Source organism: Bidens hawaiensis, unplaced genomic scaffold (genome assembly GCF_021521415.1).
Source record: "Bidens hawaiensis isolate Kalapana, Puna unplaced genomic scaffold, B.hawaiensis_p1.1 tig00062553_1, whole genome shotgun sequence".
Lineage (NCBI taxonomy): Eukaryota > Viridiplantae > Streptophyta > Magnoliopsida > Asterales > Asteraceae > Bidens > Bidens hawaiensis.
In genome coordinates, this window is record NW_027501230.1 from 1 (window position 1) to 15,467 (window position 15,467).

The 15,467-nt window shown below is 34.4% G+C and overlaps 1 protein-coding gene across 1 annotated transcript; it reads left to right on the forward strand.

The window, feature by feature from the left end:
* Window positions 1-3: 3 nt before the first annotated feature.
* On the forward strand, window positions 4-2,435 carry LOC143603728 (uncharacterized; the record flags this gene model as incomplete). The annotated part of the gene is made up of 4 exons (XM_077080444.1): window positions 4-69; window positions 205-300; window positions 570-620; window positions 1,963-2,435. Coding segments are annotated over 4 exons (609 nt in total), but the record flags the coding sequence as incomplete, so codon positions are not given.
* Window positions 2,436-15,467: the final 13,032 nt, after the last annotated feature.

Consider the following 15,467-nt stretch of genomic DNA (forward strand, 5'->3'; position numbering starts at 1 on the left):
ACCAAAGGTGCAAGTATCGGGTGGCATAGTGACGATAACAGGCCATATCTGAAGCAACGTGACTATGTGGTACACACTCGACTGTTATTTATATAATAACATTTAAGAAATTTATTGTTTATTGTTATTTATGGACTGTAAATTCATACTTCGATTATGCTTGAATCTATTTGACTGCATTGACTTTGTTACTATATGTTTAAGGCAGTATGCTATTTGAATAGTTATGGTGTGGAGTTTGGCGGCGGGCTCTTTCACTTCCAGGATGGAGAACCTGCAACTTTTGTTTCTATGGCTGGTGTAAGCTTCAAACTATTGGTTTCGAACCTCCAAAACCAGCTGGCTTGCTTTGGTTAGGCGGTTCAGTTGGTTTCAGTGGTTCTTGAATATCCCTACAAAAATACGATTTAGTGCCTGTGTTTTGACTCAGATAACTATTTTAGTCCAAAAATTAAATCTTGGCCTTTTTGTATCAATCAAACTACTGGACTAAAAACTTTTAGACAAATGGTTATTTGTATCAATCAAACATGGACTAAAACTGTACTTAACTCTTATACTTTTGTTAGGATGCTCTGATTTACACTGCGGATAGCCGAAACATTCATTCAGTTGATGAGGTATCTTAACTTTATTTAACAATATTAAGTCATTTTGAGCTTTATGTCACGGTTGTTTGTGAACTTAAAAGACTAAAAGGTGAAACCAATAAAAATGAAAAAAATATATATACAAAATTAAGTCAAATGCAACTTGTTTAAAAGCAATTTATGAAAGCAATCATATTTCTGACTGTGTTATACCTAATTTTACTTGCAAATTAAACCTTATTTTATTTATATTTACTTAAGCTAATGTGATATGTGACACCATAGCGCGTATAGATAGGCGTACAAAATGAAAACATTCAGGGTTTAGGTGAGTAAAGGTGGATATGCAGTTAATGACTAGCATATCTCATGGCTATAAACGAACCGAATTAAAGTTGAGGATAGCAATTCTTGGAGACGTAGAATTAAAGTTAAGGATTTTTAGGGAGAAAGGAATACCTTAAGGGCTGTTATTTACCTTATTTTAGTCACACACCACTATGTTATTTTCTTGTCATATATTATATATTTTTATGTATTAGTAGTATTAATTTTACTACGTGCTATTATTAGTTATATTACTGTGAAGCCACCTCTTATATTCCCGCATACATATGTTCTTTTAGAGCTAGGGGTCTCTCTGGAAGCCACCTCTTAATTCCTTTGGATAGAGGTACGGTGTGCCTACATCCCACCCTCCCCAGACCCTATTTATAGCTTTGTTATTGACGGGGTTCCACTGGGTATGATTGATAGATTGATTGAAACGAACCGAACGGATACGAACACGGCATGTTCATGTTCGTTCGCTTAACTTTAACTGAACAAACGATCGTACACGAACAATACATGAACAGGGCTTATTGTTCATCTTCATTGGTTAGGAAAATGAACGTGTTCATGTTCGTTTATGTTAATAGTATAAAGGAACGGTTCGTAAACACCAATTAATAGTAAACATGAGCATCAATCTCTTGGGTCTTAATTCAAAAAAATCATAAAAGTAGACAAAATTATAATGGGTGATATTTTAATTTCATAATGCTAGACTTAAACAAACATAAAACAATGAACATAAAGAACGTAAACGAACCCATGTAATGAACATAATTGAACGGACGAGACCTGTGTTCATGTTTGTTCATTTAACTATATGAACAAAACATTTTTTTTGTCATCTTCATTCGTTTATTAAATAAATGAACTTCACACTGAATAGTGCACACACATTCAGTTCATTTACAGGCCTAGCTTATATGCTTGAAGTTTTTTGATTTGACCATAGAGGTTTAACACACTCAGAAAATGGCTACTTTCATGATTTATTTATTTTTTGTTTCTTTATATTATCAACGTTGATTGTTGATTGCAGATTACACATGGAGAAAGACTCACCCTCACATTAGGGTTTACTCGAGATAAATCTCATGATGAAGATTGTAAACTAATTTCATTTCTAACTAAAATCCCGTTTAATATTAACACGAGTTCAAAAGACTACCTACCAATGCCGGCCTCACAAAACATGTACTGGTTTCCTCCTGAACAATCTACGACTTACAAGTCGGGATTGGATATACGATATGCAAGATTACACGTTCTTGGATACCAACCTTATTCTACAAATGCAAGTGATGTGCATTCACCCCGAGACTTCTCAGATATTATTCTTGAACCCTTACGCGTGGTTCGTGGTAATGATTTGTTTGACTATGAATTCGCCAACATATTACATCTACTTCAGGTACCAAGTCATTTTCGATTTTAGTTTATAAATATTTTGGGACAGTTTTATATATACCCATTCAAGATGCTTAAAGTTTCATATTTACCAACTTCATTATTTATAATATTACTAATTTACCATTGTACCGCTTTCTTCTCCTTGCATTCTAAACTCTCATATCCTAATGCAAGTTTTTAGGTGTAGACTATATAAACAAAAATTAATCTAATCCATTTAAATGCTCAAAGCACACTCAAGACACAAAGAGTGAGCTTGTCACCTAGGCTCAAGTAGGTGTAAACAAACTGAGCCCAGCCTGAGCTCAAGCGCTTTTTAATTTATCAGAGCTTGAGCTCGGCTCGTCTTGCTTATTATTTAGAAAGAATATATATTGTATTTTTAATCATAATTTTTATATAGAACATAATATAATTTATTTAGTCAATTTTGGCTCACGAGCTCGATAAGTGAAGCTGGACGTCAGGCTCATTTATAAAACAAGCCATTTTTTAGGCACGGTAAGTGGGGTCCGATTTAGGATAGTAATCTAAGTCAACTTGTTTTCAAACTCACATTATTTATATAAAAAAAAAAGACAACATGGTCAAAGGCCACGGTTACATCATCGTCTGGCTGGAATCAACATTTTGAAACTCACATTATTATCTTCTAATCCTCTGTTTTTGGGAGATGGAACAAGTGGTCCAGTTCTACCATTGGAAGAGACCTGGATTAAAATTATCGGAAGTAAAAACCGAGCCCGCCAAAATCATGCCAGTTTCTACATCACAGCAAGAGAACATTCGACTTTTGAATTTACAACTTCTAAAGGATCTACGCCTAATGCAAACAATATTCCCGAGTGGAAATTATGGTGAGCGTGTGGAGCATGACTGGATGAGTTTTTCATGCGCGGTTGATTTATGGGAATCTTATACGAGTAACTTATGGCGTAATTTGGTTTTGAGTTGGATAGCGAACCAATCTATTTTCTCCTACCCGAGTGTCGAATGACTATTTGACTTCCATCTTTTTAGCCAATTAGCTAAAAAAATTGTATTTTTTGAATCTTCTGGTTGTAGACTTCTTAAGACTATTATATTGCCCATCTTTGATAAGTTTTCAAACAAAATCATCAATCCGATACGCGCTCAACTAATCCAATCCGGACCCACTTAGTATTGTGATATGAAGATCATATCTGTGGCTTGTGTGGTTGCGTCGCTGGTTTGAATTAGTGTGTGCAGGTGGTGTACAGTAGCTCTGTTCCAAGTGTTCTCCGTCATAGAATTGTTGGAGCTGTATTCTTATGTATCTCCAGATTATTAAGAAAACTTAAAATGCTTTATGATCACCAGGTGAACAAAATTCAGATAAAACTGTTATTATAATACAGTAGATACCATAGTAAACGACTGCTACACAGATTCTAATGTACAAACATAAACTTGGATTGTAAACGAACTTTATCAAAGCGTCGAAAAGTTTTTAACACATTTGTGTAAGTTCTCAAGATAACTACGCAACAGTTTCTACTTTCTACCTTCTGTCCGTTACGAATATAAAAGAATAATAGAATAAAAGCATTGCATTATAAGGAAAGCAATTATTAATACTAGATTATAAGATATTTCACAATTACTTCAATTCTACGCAGACTCCCTTCCTCTTTCCATCTTTGAAACTTTAACTGCGACTGCAACGTATATCTTGTCCATGGTTGCCTCACAAAACATGAAAAGCTGGTCTCCATTGCTTCTTGAACACCAAGACACCTATAATACCCCAAAAACCTGTTGCAAAACCACAAGTTATGCTCGAGTAAAATAATACCTTGTTTGGCTCTTTAGTATTTTCGTATCTTGTTGTGGTTGGTGGGTTTTCATGTGAAGAACATTTCTTTGGAAGCGGTGCACCACATAGGTAGGGGTTATAAAAATACACCGACGGATCTGTAAGCGTCTGTAGTTGATTTCCAGTCGGAATTTTCCCTGTTGTGACAAATTCAAGTGACTTAAGAAATTCATTTGATGACTTCATGCTCCCAATTTTGTTCGGAATTCCCTCACTTAAATGATTATAAGACAAGTTGAGACCCACCAGCGTTGTAAGTGCCGTTAGTGTTTCGTGTATTTCTCCAACAAGTTTATTGCTTGATAGATCCATGTTTTTAAGAGGCTCAGGAGTCCTGTATAGTCAAGTTCAGAACCTTTGAGGACCTGGGTTACGTCTCCCCCGTACCAAAAGTCAGTCGTACTGAACGGATCATACGAAAACTCTTGCATGCCAATTAAATCTCCGAAACAATGTGGAATAGATTCTGTTAAGTTGTTGTGTGCCAAATCTAAAACTTGAAGATAGTCACATTTGCACAAAGAGTGCGGAATATGTCCGATAAATCTATTCTTATGCAATCGAAAAGCAAACAATCTTGTAACATTTTCACCAATCCATTCAGGTATGCTACCCGAAATTTTGTTCTCACCTAATCCAAGACTGCCAAGTTCTTGAAATGCCCCAAATTTTGAGGAAGCTCTCCTTTTAAGTTATTATCGTTCAATTGCAACCATACCAAGGATGAAATACGACCTAAAGAACTCGGTATGACACCAGATAGCCTATTTGAACTAAGTAGCATCGCCGTCAAGGATAGATTCCATACGCACTCTGGAATTTTCCCATTTAGTCTATTTCTAGAAATATCAAGAACTTTCAAATATGTCATTTTGCATAGCCACCTTGGACTAAATCCTGTAAAAAGGTTATCTTGTAAATATAATTCTCCTTCTGAATATTTGATACTTACAGAAGGAAGATTCATCAAAGGGCCAGTGAGTTTGTTGTGAGAAAGATCGAATATAGGTATGTTGGGCAGGAGGCGCAACCATGTAGGAAGAGGTCCAACAATGCTTTCATTGGACAACACCAACTCCTCGAGTTTGAAACCATTGTGGGAATCCACCATCAATCTTGCATGAACCAAGTCGGACGACTTTCAACTGGAAAGGAGGTAGCCACTCACTTGAAATATTGAACAACAACTTACTATTAGAAGTTGCAGTAAAGTACTTCAACATACGGAAGTTAGCAAAATGGTCTTCTGAAACCACTCCTTTTAAAGAATTGTCCGAAATGTCTATTAGATGGAGTTTGGTGAGTTTTCCAATTGAACTTGGAATGGTCCCATTTAACAAATTTGAAGACAACGAAAGAATTTCCAACGACGTGAGCCTTCCTAGGGATGCTGGAATGGAGCCTGTAAACCGGTTTGAATTCATATACATTTCTGTTAAAGTTGTTAATCTTCCCAGTGATTCCGGAATAGAACTAGTCAATTGATTATTAGATATATCTAATCTTTGTAATGAAATTAAATTCCCCAAAGCTTCAGGGATTGGACCCGTGAAGTCATTGAACGATAGGTCCAACTCTAATAAGTTGGTCAATCTTCCAAAGGACTCGGGAATCGAACCGTTAAGTCTATTGTTACTTAAATACAAAATCTCTAATGCATTTTGAGAGCATTTGGATACATTAGTTGATGGGCCAATCATATTTCCTTCAAGTTCATTGTGTGAGACAATCAATTCTTTAAGGTGACATTGTTCCCATATACCAACATCCTCACTCTTCCTTAAGTTATTTGCAGACATATCGAGCTTGTGAAGATTAGGCATGACAGGAATAAATGAATTAAACTTGTTCCCTGACAGATCAAGAGATAGCAGGGAGCTCATGTTTATTAAAATAGATGGAAACATGCCTTCAATTTCATTCCCTTGAAGATACAGGTGTTGGATGTTAGAATGTTTGCTGATATTAGAATTTATGGGTGACAAATTGATGTTTTCGATCGAACAACTCGCTAAATGCAACTCTGATACATGAGGTATCATATTTAGCAAGTTTTCGAAGCTCGATGGCATACTAAAATTATTCCACAAAAGATCAAGGAACGCTAGCGAAGTCATGTTGAGAAATAGGCCGTGGAGTTGACCTCTGAAATCATTTCCACTAAGATCTACGTGTTTGATGCTGGCAAGTTCTCTACTGGAATTAAGATGACGAGAACTAAGTTGAGCCATATGAAGTCCACAATCGGACAAGATTAGCTTTGATAAGGAAGGAATCATGTAAAGTACGTTGTCAAGGTTTTGTACTCCACTAAGATTCACTCTACTTAAGCTTAGATGCTCGAGTTTTGAAAGGCCAGAAATCCATTCGATATCATTTGTCATCAACTGATCATTTATGAACTGTGAACTTACATCAAGAGCCTCTAAATTGGAAAGATTTCCAATTTGAGGCGGAATATTACCACTAAAACCTGCCTTAGAGAGATTGAGATACCTTAGTGCATTCGTTTCGCGGAATTTTTTTAAAGGAATTGGAATTGGAAATGGAATTGGAATTGAAATTGGAATGTTTGAAAATCCCTTTTATGTGTTTGGTTGATAAACTTGATGGAATTGGTATTTCTAAATTTTGTTCATCTCCCTTCAATCTACAAACATATAATAATAAAAAAAAATCTAAAAAATTTAAAAAAATAAATATATAAAATAACTAAACACACTAATCAATCACTAATAAAAAAATAAAAAGTAGATAATAATAATAATAATATCACCCACACCCACCCACTCAAATCCAACGTCTCAACATCACCAATAACCCTATTTACAAACACATTATTAATGTCGCCATGGAGGTTAATCAAACCTCAATTCTGTCTAGCTGTGGATGAACGCGGGTGGACGGAACCACAATGGTGGAGCAGGAGCACGATGGTGGAACACGGCGGCGGAAGATGACGCCAATGGAGTCGACGACCGAGGAGTCACAGTGAAAGAAAAACGTGAAGAAAAGATGCTAGGTAAGGGGTTTTGAAACAATCCTGTGTCTTTTGTAACAATCCTCCCAGAAGAGATGGGATTTGAAATCCCATGAAAGTTGGGATTTGATAGGATTTAGTTTCCATTCCAATTCCTTTCTTGATTGAAACGAACATACCATTTCATGGGATTTAAAATCCCATTCCGTCGAATTCCGGCCAATTCCGCGAAACGAACAGTAATGACCCAATGAACTTTGGAATTTGGCTTTGACGAAAATTATTCCCACTCAAGTCTAGATGCTTTAGATTCACCAAGTTTGTGAAACACGAACTCACCTCATCTGCAACTAAGTGGTGGTCTTCATTAGCATATCCTCTGAGGTGAAGGCTAACAACGCTTCCGGAGACATCACAATTGACTCTTGCCCACTTACAACAGTCAATGTCATTGTCAAGCCCCCATGATGAGAGCATTCCATGGTCTTCTTTGACACTATGTTTGAACATGAGAAGTGCTAGTCTCTCTTGTTCTGGACAAGAAGGTGTTGTGAGATTTCCACTTCCCAAACATTTATGTGCCAATGCTACTAAAAAGATACATATGAAATCGAGACGAATTCTCCAACCCGAATAAGTATTCCTCATGTTTCACCCCGATTTACTTGTAGCTTTTGTTGAAAAAAAATAGTGAAATGGAAAGATTGTTATCTTATTATCAAGAAACTAGTTATCCAATAATCAACAAGGTACTCGTTAGGAAAGACCTTGGGCCAAAACCATGGTTGACTTGAAGTCTTCGCATAACGGCAGAAATTTTGATAAAAACCAAATACAGTGTGTAGACTTTTGTTGAACGTTATTCTCGTCTCCCTAGTAATATTCTAATTTCCACAATTTGCTAAAAAAATTTGCTTTGTTTAGCGAGGCGAGGGTGCTCCTTACAAATTTAAAAAAAAAAAGTAGAAAAAAGCTATAAGGTCCACCAATCATTGTACTATCATATAAGTTTTATCCTGAAATAGCCTAAACTATTTTAAATAACGATATCGCTCCTTTCAATCACCCTAAAAAGATTAATTTTTATTTAAAAGTTACTAATAAATTAATATCAAACACAAATAAATAAAAGTTTCTTTAAAAAATATAACATAATTCAAACTAAAAAAAGAAACACTAAGATACGAACATACTAAAAAAAATAGAACTAAAAGTCACAAGACCGATTATATGTTGTCGCTATCTCACATTTTTATTAAGAAATAGTTCCAATTTCGCACCGGTTAAATCTTCATGCGATTCCCTATACGTCTTTAAAAGTCCATGTCACACCATCACCGATAGATATTCTCTTGGGCCAAACCAGTTAAACCTGTTGGGGTAATTTTTGCTCATGAGAAAACCCAACAATTATATATTACATGGGTGTTATTATTATTATTATTAAGTAATAAATGAAAAGGATATATATATATATATATATATATATTAATTATTAATTTTTTTTGTTTGTTCACGGAGGAACAAATAAGGAGAGTTGGTTTATTTGGGTTTAGGCCCACGTGGGCTTTCTTGGTGTGCACACAAATTCGACATACATACATACACATATAAGTTTTGGACTTGTGGAATTATTATTTATTCCTTCTCAGTCAACTGCAATGGCGGATCTACGATTTGACTAGGGGGGTTGGCCGTACCATGTGAGAAAAAAAGATTTAGTGTAATATATACGTAAAAATCGTGACCGACCCCTTAAAATTTTTACACCGACCCTTGTAAATTACTGAGAATAATAAGGAGAAAATATAGAATGGAGAAAAATAAATAATGCCGGAAAATTTTCCGATGATATTTGGAGTTGCAGTGGGAACGGAGAAGGAGATATCAGCGGAGGTAAGCTTGAAATAAAAATTGATATTTTATTACCTTATATTTGTCTGTAGCGACTCCCGACACTTATCTTTTCCACCTCTTTTTCAATTATTTTATTTCTAATAATAATATATTAATGGTAAATGATTTTAATAAACTTGGTATATATTTTACTTTTAACATAGTTATTATCGTATGCCTTTTTGATTTTTTCTTGAATTAATTAGTTTTTTTCTTTTTATTTTGTTATCTTATTATTTTATTTTACATAAGAATATTAATTATATATATATATATATATGTTTTTCGCTTTTGCCGTTTTGTTTATGTAAAAATCATATAAAGTTTATTCATATTTTTATCGCATATGCAAAATGACGCGCAAAATCTTAATGCGTCTCACGAATGACGTAATTTTATTTTTTTACTTATAATTTAATTTTGTTTTATCTTTTTCTATGTGACCCGACCCGGCCCGAAGATACTGGAAAATTTTTAATATTTAGCACTAGATAACCAACCTCTGAGAGAAATTTTCCTGGATTCGTCACTGGTCAACTGCACACATACGAAAGAATTGTGAGGCATCTTTGGTTGGTTCTCTTCTTTTGTCGACACAGATTACGAAGAGAAGTTTTTTTTGGGTGCTTTATTCTTTTGATGTTTTGTGAAGTGATAAGAGACGCTTTAGAGACCGGGTATTTTCTCGTTGGTGTTACCTTTTACTCTTTGTTTTATTCCATATACTTGATATTAGTTTGTACCAAGTATATGATGATTTGTGTATGCCTCTAGTTTTATTTAGAGAAGACTTTGTATTGCTATTATTGGTGATAGTGGATTTGAAGCGGCTCTAGTAGTCCCGTGGTTTTTACTCTCGCCTTGAGAGGTTTTTCACGCTAAAATTTTTGCGTCCTATTTACTTTTAAATAACCTATTTGTTTGCATCCTCATTGGTTCATTCTGGTCGGGAAAAAGTTTAGCCAGACGAAGATTAATTTCGCATTTTTTGTTTACCGTTCGTGGCTAGGTGGTCGTTTTTTCCCAACAGAGTTTCGGATCTTGTTCTTGGGTTATGACTTGTTTGAACGATGGAAGCTAATACATGTAGGATGGTGAATTTGAATGGTTCTAATTATCATGTTTGGAAAAGCAAGATGGAAGACCTTCTTTATGTGAAGGATTATTATTTACCTGTTTTTAGTATCGATAAACTTGAAGATAAAACTGTTGAAGAGTGGAATATTTTGCATAGGAAGGTTTGTGGGTATATTCGGCAATGGGTTGATGATAATGTTTTGAACCATATTAGCGGGGAGATTCATGCTCGTACTCTATGGACCCAGCTTGAAGAGTTGTATGCTCGGAAGACCGGGAACAATAAGTTGTTCTTGATTAAACAGTTGATAAATTTGAAATACCGTGATGGAAATCCTGTTACTGATCATTTCAATGTTTTTCAGTGTGTAATTAATCAGCTTGCATGTATGGGTATTAAGTTTGAAGACGAGAAAAAAGGTTTATGGCTTCTTGGTACTTTACCGGATTCTTGGGAGACTTTTAGGACATCGTTGTCCAACTCCGCAACAAACGGTATTATTACTATGGAATTGGATAAAGGTAGTATTATAAATGAAGAGAAGAGAATAAAGTCACAAGGTTCCTCTTCACATTCAGATGTCTTGGTTACCGAAAGTAGGGGAGAAGTCATAGCAGAGGTCCGAATAATAAAGCAAAGCACCGCAGTAAGTCTAGAGAGAAGTTTGAAGATTATGAGTACCATCACTGTGGTAGAAAAGGGCACACAATATAATATTTCAGACAACTAAAAAAGGAGAACAAGAAGGCTAATTACAACAATAAAAAGAACAACTACAAGAAAGATGACGGTGATGAAGGTACTTCTGCAACTAACACTGCCACCGAATAGTTTCATATTTGTTGTGATTATGATAGAGTGAACATTGCACGTAATGATTCGAGTTGGGTTGTCGACAGTGGTGCTACTTGTCATGTGACATCACAAAGGGATTTTTATTCGTCTTATACTCCTGGTGATTTTGGGAATGTCAAGATGGGTAATAATGGGCTATCAAAGATCGTTGGTGTTGGGGATGTTTCCTTGAAGTTTGATGCTATGATGGATTTGGTTTTACACAATGTAAAACATGTTCCGAATATTAGACTTAATTTGATCTCCGCAGGCACATTATATGATGATGGTTTCCATAATACCTTTGGTGGTGAAATTTGGAAACTCACTCGTGGTTCATTGATCGTGGCAAGAGGTGAAAGAACTTCAAAGTTATACATGTCACATCCAAAGATTTCCAGAGACTCGGTTAATTCATTGACGAATTCTGATGTGACTTGACTGATATGTGGCATTAGAGACTTGCTCACACGAGTGAAAAGGGGATGTCTATTTTATTGAAGAAAGATGTCTTGTCTGGTGTGAAAGATGTTCATTTGAAAAAATGTTCTCATTGTATGAATGGTAAGCAAAAGCGAGTTTCTTTTCATAGTCATCCGCCTCATAGAAAATAAAGTATACTTGACTTGGTGCATTCAAACATATGTGGTCCTATAAAGACTAGAACACATGGGGGCTGCTTATATTTTGTCACATTTATAGACGATCATTCGTGTCACACCCCGACAAAAGGCGGCGGAACATGCCGGGGTGCAACGATTGCTCATAAGCGCATGACACTATTTAAAGCGACAATATTTAACAAACTCATTTCATTTCACAACATCGAAAATGTCACATAACCAAATATTCGTAAGTCAAATACAACAAAATATAGCAAAACATAGCAAATCAAATATTGTTCAATTTTGCTAATATCCTAACGGTATTTGTGGTGTTTTCTTCTCCAAACTCCAAATCAACCTAGATGCAAACCTGTAACATTTCATAAAATAAAGTTTGTCAACACAAAGGTTGGTGAGCAATTTATAAGTTTGAACATATAAGTATATAGTAAGAAAAGCCACAATCTTGTATACAAAAAAAGAAATAAATAGCAATAATTTGGATAATATGAGGTCGCTAATAAGAATACATTAGCGGCACCGTCTATAAGAGAATACCAAATAGATTCGGATTTCATGAGGTCGTTAATAAGTTTACATTAACGGCACCGTGCTATAAGAGAATACAATATAGTTCACGGATTTATGATTCAACCCTCCAAAAGTGGTAAACACATAAGCATATAATCATGTAAGCATAGAACACCAAATCGAACATTTATTTAAGTAAAGTATACAATAATGTTTGTGGTTTAAGACTCAAATATAAATCATTTAATATGAATAAGTACGAAATGTCACCCCCAAAACAAAAGATGGAAAACGTGGGATGAATGTACTCACGCTCAAGTAATAAACTTAAAAGGTTGGTAATTTGAAGATTTGCCGGAACGACGGGTTTAATGTATGAAACCTAAATAAAAGAAAGTCTTGGATTTAGAAAGATTGTCTTGGAGATCTTTAAATAAAATAATTGTTGCAAAAAGTAAACAATTAGAGTTCAAGGTTTAAAATGTAATATTTAATAATTTATAATAATAACCCTTTAAAAATGTAAGTTTGCTCGAAACCGGGTTAAAGTATATAACCTTAATATTTACTTAACCAATGTTAAGTAATAAGGTGGGAAAAAATGCTAAAATGCAAGTTCCATTGGGATAAAGATACTAAAACGGGTCTTTAACAAGTGTTCGGTTTGTTGGTTCGGGTCTTGATAATTGGTCAAACCCAAAGTCAACTTTCCAAAATAATGAATGTTATGAGATAACTCCATAAAACTTTATAAGACTTAACCAAGTATGTAGATCTATTGTTTTAGAACTAATAATGTACGTTAAACGAGTGTTCGGTTTTGTCGGTCCAAACTATGTTATGAGATCAAGTTGGATCCAACAATTCCAAGTACTTAAGTACTTAAGAATATAATTGGTCTACACTTTCGCACATTTGGGTTCTAGTGTTATTATTGTAAACATCATTTATCACATTTAATTGTATTTAGTATTTGTAAATAAACATTAGATTTAGGTTATTATTATTGTAAATAAACATAAGTATTTGTCGGGTAATCTAGTCACAACCGAAAACGGTTATCAAGACAGTTATTACAGTTATTTCCAACTGTCATAACGGTTTTGTTTAAATGATAGTTACCCGCCAAAACTTTGTGTATATAAGGGTGAATGCCGACACCCTTTGTTCGGCACCAAGATATTATATTATTCAATAAATATCCAATCCTGTTTACTTTCATTTCCAAGTATTTTATGCTCTTGATTTTCAATAATCTGGTATCAGATTCACTACGATCATAAATCTAGTCAATAAATCTCAGAAGCCATAATATGGAAGGATCTTTCAAAAACAGGAATAGAAGAATTAGAGATCTTGAGAAACGTCTATGTTATTATTGCAGGGAGGCTGGTCACAAAGTCCGACACTGCAAACTTAAAGAACAAGATGAAGCCACATCTCTAATTCGAGACGCAGTCAATATGGGGACACAAGATCAGTATGCGACAAACAATTATGCTGATGAATATATTGTATCCGGAACCGACCAAGGATCTTGGTTAGGAATATGGCATGTTAACATGCACATACAAAATCACTTTGCCAATGATTTGTCCCAATTTGATAGAATACTGACATCATTTGGGGTAGAAATTCGTATAAAAAATCTGAAATTTTGTTTATACGTGGAGTTGGGCAAGTTTCACTTAGTCTGAATGGAAAATCGTTAATATTTCAAAGTGTTTTCTATGTTCCAGACTATGGTAAAAATATTTAAAGTTTGGAACAACTAAGGTTACAAGGTTTTAAGATTAAGTTTGAGGGACACAAATACAAAATTGATCCCATGTTTGAAAAAGAAATGGATTCTGCAAATGATTCTCATCAAGAAACAAAAATGAATCGTTTGGAAAAGAATAAAGTTATCTTAGGAAAAGATAACGAATATGAATTCTTTAAAAAATCTTATCTGGATTCATAATTTCAAGAACTTTCAATGAAAAACTCCTCTCAAAATGAATCATATTGGTTGTGTTTAATTATTGAAGTAGTGGAGTTTAATTCCTTTAATGACTGTATAACGCTTCTTGATTTGATTGATAGTATAGATGATCTTTATATTTTCTACAAAGTTTCTACAAATGTTAGATTGGTTCTTTAATTTCTATTTGAAACTCTCAAAACCAATCCCTTCATTGATGGATTGTAACAAGAAATTTGATCTACTCGATTTATTTATTGTTGTTAAGAAAGAAGGAGGGGTAAAGCATGTGAATGAATATAATCTTCGGACTCTCATTGCCAAAGATTTAGGACTAGAATATTCTGATGATCTGCGTGTAAAAGAGATCTATCTAAATTATCTTGATGCAATGGACTAGAATTACAACATTACATGTGTCGCGCAAGAGAAAGAAGAAATAAAAGATATCTCATAATGAGAAACAAGTTGGAACTTCTAATGAAAATCAATCTGTCTCGACAACATCCGGTGAACAATCTGATTATGCATTATATCTCAGTGGTGACTGGAATGCAGCTAAGCACATACTCAAAAGACGAAGGTTTGATTTCTCTGGAGCTACAAAAGCGGTAGAAGAAGTAATTCAGAATTTGCCAACTTTCAAGACCTCTCCTTAACTTATGATGTTTAGGGGAGTGTGTTATTATTGTAAACATCATTTATCACATTTAATTGTATTTAGTATTTCTAAATAAACATTAGATTTAGGTTATTATTATTGTAAATAAACATAAGTATTTGTCGGGTAATCTAGTCACAACCGAAAACGGTTATCAAGATAGTTATTACAATTATTTTCAACTGTCATAACGGTTTTGTTTAAATGACAGTTACCCGCCAAAACTTTGTGTATATAAGGGTGAATGCCGACACCCTTTGTTTGGAACCAAGATATTATATTATTCAATAAATATCCAATCCTGTTTACTTTCATTTCCTAAGTATTTTATGCTCTTGATTTCCAATATCTAGGTATTTTAGTTAAAGAATTCATTAATAGATATTTGTTCTGCTTAATGGAATGGACATTTTTGTGTATAAAATATATCTTTTTAAAACCCAAGTGCCGAACAGATTTGTAGCAGCCCAGTTTACAACCCATATGCCAGACTAACCCGACACGTTTAAACCAAAACCTGAACTATTACATAACCCACATTGTTAAAAAAAAGGTTTTAACGGTTATTCATAGCGGTTTTTAGTATGATTATGATTTCTACAATTTTACAAAATGCTGAATTTAGTTAACCAAATAAACCGATTAAGAGTTTCTGTTAACCATTTTGGGAGTTGGGTTGTAACTGTTATCCAAAAAAACAATCTTTGGTATTGAATGCGGTTGTTCAACCCGATACATATTAAACCGGA